This window comes from Mycetomoellerius zeteki, unplaced genomic scaffold, assembly GCF_001594055.1.
Source record: "Mycetomoellerius zeteki isolate Tzet28-1 unplaced genomic scaffold, Tzet1.0 scaffold643, whole genome shotgun sequence".
Classification (NCBI taxonomy): domain Eukaryota; kingdom Metazoa; phylum Arthropoda; class Insecta; order Hymenoptera; family Formicidae; genus Mycetomoellerius; species Mycetomoellerius zeteki.
In genome coordinates, this window is record NW_017257658.1 from 23,440 (window position 1) to 30,621 (window position 7,182).

Consider the following 7,182-nt stretch of genomic DNA (forward strand, 5'->3'; position numbering starts at 1 on the left):
TTAATCTACATTATCTAAACCGTAAATGGGGACGGGGTTAAGAGTAAGGAACAGATGAAATTTACAAGACAAAAACGTTTATTTTTTTTTTAAAGAAAAGATATTACATGATATAGCTATTTTACTTTTTTTTGAAAGAGTACACGATTGAACATGATGGCATACAGTATGAGAATTTATGAATTTATGTTTACAATAAAGAAAAAATTTATGAAATAACTACGATCAATCGGTCGTTGTATTTACAATCAGTGGTAAACAGACTAAGAAACTGGCTAAGTCGATAATGACTTGACGCGAGGAGTCGATTTCTAAAACGTTATCAAACTCAGCATAGACGATACAATTAATTGTCACGGAAAGAGCTTTTTCGAATCTCACTTCTAATCGTAAGCTCCCGTGTTTCACGAGATTCCAATGTCCTGCGCAATTAGCGGATAGGTCTGGAGTAAGATCGAAAGCAAAAAGAGTGTAACCATTGCCGTAATCGTCTCTAGTTATAGAATTACCTTCGTTCAGAAAGTGAATGCCGGTTCCCGAGAATAATGTGTGATAAGCTTCAACGTAGAGCGGCTCGTCTTTCGAAAAATCTGGCTTTAACGGTCTACTAGGAATTTGCATGCCACCGACGTACAGCGAAAAGAAATTTATTCCGTAATTTTTTAAATTAAAAGAAAATTCAATTTTTTATTACCGTTAAACGCTTTGTTATCGACAAAACCGACTATTATTCGTTTTGGTAGCTGTCCGAGTATTGCATTGTCTATCGATTCCCCCACGACGCCGGCGTGTATCGTGAATGTTTTAACTTCGACTCTCGTAAGGGGATACTTGGCGGTAGTTTTATTCAACATTCTAGCATGTGTGAGTAGCACACTAGGACTTATTTTTGTTCTTCTTACGAGTAGACTAGCGTCAAGAATGCGTATTTTTGATAACGTTTTACTCTCCATAAGGCAAAACGAATCTTTCGAGCGTACGAGTCTCATTCTAACTTCCACACCGTTAATTAAAAATTTATCTTGGTTGAAAACGTCGCAGTGAAGGTGACCTATGAGATCTAGCGCGCGATTTCCCTGAATGTATTTCGCACGTCTCTCGAGTGCCGTATTTGGATTTGACGAGTCTAACGTGTCGTCCATGTAGCTGGGAATATCCGCGTCCCATAAGCAAGAGGTTAGATGGGAAGTTTTTGCGGGTGAAGCATAATTTAATAACGCCTCGATGTATGCGCGGTACGCGTAAGCGTTGTTTGGCGGCGACACGAGCTTTTGATTGAAATATACGTCGATTTGGTTGAACCATGGAATGTAGTAAATGATTTACGGGTCCTACTTTTGCCACGTCGTCGGGTGCGAGCGATGTGCTCTCCCCGCGATCGCTTTCTACGCGTATGTGAAGGCTCAACATGATGTGAGTGAGATCCAGATAGTCTTCTCCATGTCCGGGAATGACGAATTCTATGGGTGAATCGTCCGTGAGCGAAGTTACGGGTTCGTAATAAATCCATTGCGAGCTCTCAATGCTGGTTTGCGTAGGAGACAGAGAGAAGAGATCGAGTTCCCTCTTTATACACTCGCTTGAGTGAGTGTGAAGAAAGGACATGCTTTTCCTCCCCCTTCCGTGAATTCCTGTCGTAATTAAGAGAATATATCTGATACGTCGCGTTTCTTGACTCGATGTTTCCTAGTGAATGGTTTTTTGGTTTTTCTTCCTGCAGCACGAATTTTCTTTTTTTTCATCACTTTTTTGTTCTTCTTTCCCGCGATACTTCTCGATGAATTTTTTTTCTTGATCACTCGACGTCGTTTGCGATGCGCGATACGACTATCTCGACCGCCGAATGGAAACTGTAGTGCTGTGGATTTCGCGGATATTTTATATCCCGATCCCCTCATCAGGGTACTTATTTTTTCTTTGGCTTTTCTCTTAAAATTACTCCGCGATTCTGCTAGTCGACTTTTGACCGCTTTCTTCAACGTTTTATTATTTTCGACGTCTTCTATTACGTTAATTCCCGCACGCAAAGCTTCTTTCCCGACAGCACGTGCATCTTTATTTAGATAGGGTAATATTTTTCTGAATAGTCCTCCGAGAAACCTATCGATCCATGACAGTGTTGATAGGGCGAACCGACGAAAACACGTGGAATTCCACCTCGGTTACTGGTGTCGCGTGCATCAAAATACTCCTCATATTCCATCTTGAGTTTCTAACTAAGACTACTCTATCAACTAAAACCAATATCGACACGATCGTGTACACGAAAGAAAGTTATTGCTTACGTTTAAAGTGTAGTGTCACTGTCAGCGTTCCGAATTCGAATGGAATTTTTTTCCGAGATCTCTTATATCAATTTCAATCGTTCTGAAATTCGTTCTTCGCAATGGGATATAATTCGGAAATAAGAAATGCTTCACTAAATTTGCACCAAATGCATAATTATGACTGCGTATTTCATTTGGAACTACTCTGAGAAGAGGAGTACGTACATCACCTGTTATGTAAGACTCACAAATATCGCAATAAATGAACATTTTATCAGGGATAGAGCGCCACAAACTACAGTGTTCGATACTCCAATAACCATCTATTTATCGTCGTCCCGTCTCCTTATTAAATTCATGTGTAAGAAAAGTTTTCTCTTGTGTTTCATCGGAATTAGGTTTACGTATCGCGAGCTTGGAATAAAATGCATGTTTACTCGAAATGGCTGATGAGAAACCTAAGATTCGTAGAAGATTATCGGAAAAGTTTATATGATGTATTATAGCATTTTACACTTCTCATCGCAGTTAACACTTATACAGATTTTGCCGCCAGTCGCTTTTTGCTGTTCAAAATAAAAATGCGATTTGGCATTTGTACACGCGGTATTAATCGCCTCAATAAGTTCGTGGATATCGCTGTAAATTACATTTGGAAATACAACTTCTTTTACCGTAAACGGACCACTCATCCCCTCATCGGGTTTAAGATCGACGAATCCGATCATATTCTCGTTATGACATACGTGTAAAAAGGTACAGAGAAATTGAATCTCACTTAACGCAACTTCCCATTGTCCGTGCAACGCTATCGAGTGAGGTAATTCCGTGATGAAGGACGACGTTGTATTATTCGGAAAATGACGCATACTACTGTTACTCGGAAGAACCAGAAGAAACTGTTCCTCCTCCATCGCGAAGAGAAATTAAACTCAAAGCCGGAATCCAAGTATCAAACTTGCTGGGATAACCGCGCCAACTAATTAGTAGTTGCTTATTACCTCCTCGCCCCCTACTCTTTATCACACGATCAACGATAAACTGTTCTTCTTGTAAGTTTTTCTCAACTCGAGCTAATTCTTGCTCAAAAAAATACCGTCTATGACTTCGTCTGCCAATTCGCTCAATTCGTACACGTGCGGTTTTCGCCAATCGAGAATACGGTAAATTCGAAATATCTCCTCGCTCCAGTTAGCCTCATATCCTTTTTCGAAGGCACCTTTCGCTCTACTGATGCGAACGAAATCCCCGACACGATATTTAATCTTTCGCACCCGTTTCTTTAACGTTTCGTCTTTTTCCAACGACGAGCTGTATTTTCACGAGCGATGCGTGCGTTTTCTCACGTTACTACCGCTGGTTGCATTCTCGTGGATGAGTAACGCGTGTGACTGTAAGCGTACAGAATGTCATGTAGAACATCGATGTATCGTCGCGTATTTTTATGCGTGAAATAACGCCACATTCGCTCCTTCAGTGTTCTGTTAAAGCGTTTGACTATGGCGGCTTTGATGTCCGGGTTGCGCGTTACTCGAAAACGTATGTCGTTTTCTTTAAGAAATTTCTGCATTGATTGCGCGACAAATTCTTTACCCTTGTCCGTTTGTAATACGGGTGCTCGTCTTTCGCTTTTCGCTAGTACACGTTGAAAAGCTTTTATCACGCAGTTACTCGTTTTGTCGCGTAGCGGTTCTACCCAGACGTATTTACTAAGTAGATCGATAATCACTAACAGATAGGAATAACCGTCGTTGTAACTTTTTAGATTTCGGAGTTCGATCAAATCAGCCTCCCACACATCGTCAATGTTTGTCACGCTGTAATGCAATCGTGGAAATTTTCTGCGCAATGGTCGGTGCAGCGTGTAAGCGTCTTGCGATTCGAGCCAACGTACTTCTCTCTGTGAGAAATTCGGTTTAACAAAACGAGTTAGATTATTCACCGCCGAATAGCCCATGTAATACGACGGATCGTAGTATAATTTTTCAAACGTCATGGTTATTTTAATTTTTTCCACTCGAGCAACCGATTTTTTCTCGCCGATAGAGATACGGGGGTATCAGTTTTTCGTACACGCGGAAGAAACGGCGAACGTTCGTCGTCTGTTTCTTCTTCTTTGCGATTTTTTCGTTTTTCTCTTTCTTCGCGCTCACGATACAATCGGCGTGGAACTCGCTCTTTCGGCATAATCGGCATGGAGCTCGCACGAGGTCGAAGCTTTACGCTATTTGTAGTAACACCCTGCGTGGCCAATAATCTTTTATTTCTCACCAATGCCGAAGGTATGTTTAACGTACGGAGTAACCGCGCAAACTGATTTCTTCCTGCTGTTTTCACAGTTTTTCTCTCGCGCATCGCGTCGTTTATCAAGTCAGCGATATTCGAATCTTTCACGACGTTACCATCTATAGTCACGATTCCATGCGCGTCCCAACTAATTCTATCAGGCACAGCTTTTCGAAACAAATGTTTCATCAGTAAATGTGCACACTTACGCTAAGATTTCGGTAAGCTTTCCACTATTTCTTCAATGCTTTTCATCGTATGATTATGATCGCTCGAAATTTCGAAATTTTTCGTAATAATATCAGCGTTACTGCTGGAATGTGGTGGGGGTACATCGGATCCTTGTGTAGGTTCGTGTAAAACGTCATCGTACTGTAGGGATTTAATATTTTTTGTATTTGTACAACACGCGATCGGATGATAACGCACAGCAGCGGCAGAGCAAACCGATGTTACCGTCTACACTCTTATGGTAAACGCCATGAGCGCCGTGACCGACATAATTTTAGAACTAACATACAACCGGCCCCCCGCTGAGCAGGCTGGCGTTAGCGCGCATTCCTCTGTAAGCATCCGCTTGATTAACATTAAATATTTCTGTTTATTAACTAAGTGCGTGTTGAGTTTTGTGACCCCCGTAATTCCCACAGTACGTTGACTCGTTGCCGTTGGAGGCATCGTCTTGTGTAGCGTTGTCTTCTATATTTCCGTTTTCGTTGCGTGCGTCTTTCTACCTACGCGTTTCTTGGATAAATCGCAAGTATCGTCATAATGCCTCTGAGTATATTTTCCATCTCACACTTTCGTCGCGCGGCCAGTCAGAATTAAGAATACGACTCATCTCCGCATCGAGTCGTGTTAGATGAGTTCCGGGAGTTTGCGTTGTATTATTAGTGTTCACTGCGTTATCCGAATTTTCTGATACTGCGATTTCTTTTGACTCTCCGCCAGCGAACGATGTCGGATTCTCACGTAGCTGATGTTGCATTCTCTCGAGATTTTCCGATGCAATTAAAACCATTTTTTTGGCCTTCTCCATAACATTTTCTCCCTACTATTTCGTTCCTTCGATAATTAGTGATAATAAGGTTGATAATATAGGTCCGATAATATAAGATAAAAACCCGCCTCGCTGAACCAACAACTTTCTTTTATCCTTCCAATTACCACGATTTGCAACGATGCGACACAGAGCCGTTTTGTATTTTGTTAACCGATTTTTTTCGCAACGTTCAAGCGAGACGTTGCCTTTGAGTGTATTAAAAACAAATTCACAGATACAACGAATTAATTTTTCGTCAGCGCTGCGTAAGAAGGCTGTGCGTTAATTTTTGTTCAAATAACAGATCGTCGCGAGGAGACAGGCGTTTCTCTTACCGATCGAATGTGTGACGATTTTCGTCGCACTGTGCGATTCCTTGGCACTCTCTTTCATCGCGAGAAACAGCTATTACTGACACGTACGATTACCCGTACTCACCTTTTATACGAATCCACTGGAAAATGATCTACGTGGCATGTAGACGTAATGAGTCGTATCCTCGGGAAAAGTACACGTTCGAAATCGGTACTCGTCCGGGGTTGATTGTTTCAGATCGAGCAGTAAATAGCCGTGAGACCTCGACGTAGCATCGTAATATGCTTCTTCTAGGAATTTCGGATCGTCGGGATAGACTTGACGCGCCAAATGACGGATTTGAGCGCGATCGCGTGGATTTTTAAAAACGACGATGTAATTCGGATTGAGCGATATATCGCGCTGACCACGTCCCTGATGGAAGAGATTCGAATAGCGAGATAAGAATAACACTGAGATTCTTGTGATGACTGCCTTTGGTGAAAAGATCCACGCGTCGCACGACGACGATTCTCTCATAAGATCGTCGATTATCACTAATTTCGGAGAAAGCGGATCGTTCGAGTAACCTTCCGGACGGCGTAAACCTTCGCGAAATTCAATTTTATTCTTCTTCGCCTCTTTAGTATTGCTGCATTCCCAACTCTGTTCTTCGAACTCTTTTTCACGAGTGTCGTATTGTAATTGACGATAAGCTTCTTGCCATTCCGCGTAATAAAACAAAACCCTCTCGAAACGTACGTCGGACATGTGGGTTAAATACCGGAGAAAAGTCTTTACAAAAATCGTTTTCCCGCATCCAGTCGGACTGCATATGATCGAAGTCCATTAGATGTTTCCAGCGTACGTCCATTTTGCGAAATGAACGCTCGATCACCGTGCAAGACTTCAAAAACAAAAAAAAATGGCGCTTATCAATATTTTTAAAAATACACGAAGGAAAAGATTTAAGAAGATAAGCTGATCAACGTGACGGAGGGCTCCACGCGGCGGGCGCACGCTCGCGCCTGCGTACCCCCGCGTAGGCTCGCCTACGGGATCACCGCGGCCAATGAACAGCTGATCCCGCCGCGGTGCGTGGATGAGCTTATCTTCATGCGAGAATAAGCTTATCTTCGCACGCCGTTGATCTAGCGAACAACGTATATTTCGATCGTCGGGCGTATGCTTGGTATCACCGTCGATGAGCTTACACAAGATACCACCGCTGAAAAAAAAAGCTTACATCGAGAGAGAGAGAGAGAGAGAGAGAGAGAGAGAGAGAGAGAGAGA

General features: G+C 42.3%; 1 protein-coding gene across 1 annotated transcript; it reads right to left on the bottom strand.

Annotated features, from left to right (window-relative positions):
* Positions 1–225: 225 nt before the first annotated feature.
* On the bottom strand, positions 226–1,605 carry LOC108728843 (uncharacterized protein F54H12.2-like). The gene is made up of 3 exons (XM_018457639.1): positions 1,327–1,605; positions 695–1,268; positions 226–578 (listed from the first exon to the last, which is right to left on the bottom strand). Exons 1-3 carry the CDS (start codon positions 1,603–1,605, stop codon positions 226–228), a joined length of 1,206 nt encoding a protein of 401 aa, XP_018313141.1.
* Positions 1,606–7,182: the final 5,577 nt, after the last annotated feature.

What these genes read in the sequence shown, in the direction of transcription:
- LOC108728843 (XM_018457639.1), bottom strand. Translation starts at nt 1,605, where the DNA reads ATGTCCTTTCTTCACACTCACTCAAGCGAGTGTATAAAGAGGGAACTC. An exon ending in ACGTGGCAAAAGTAGGACCC is followed by an intron (nt 1,269 to 1,326) that starts GTAAATCATTTA and finishes TTCAATCAAAAG; the next exon opens with CTCGTGTCGCCGCCAAACAA. An exon ending in CGATAACAAAGCGTTTAACG is followed by an intron (nt 579 to 694) that starts GTAATAAAAAAT and finishes ATTTTTCGAAAG; the next exon opens with ACGAGCCGCTCTACGTTGAA.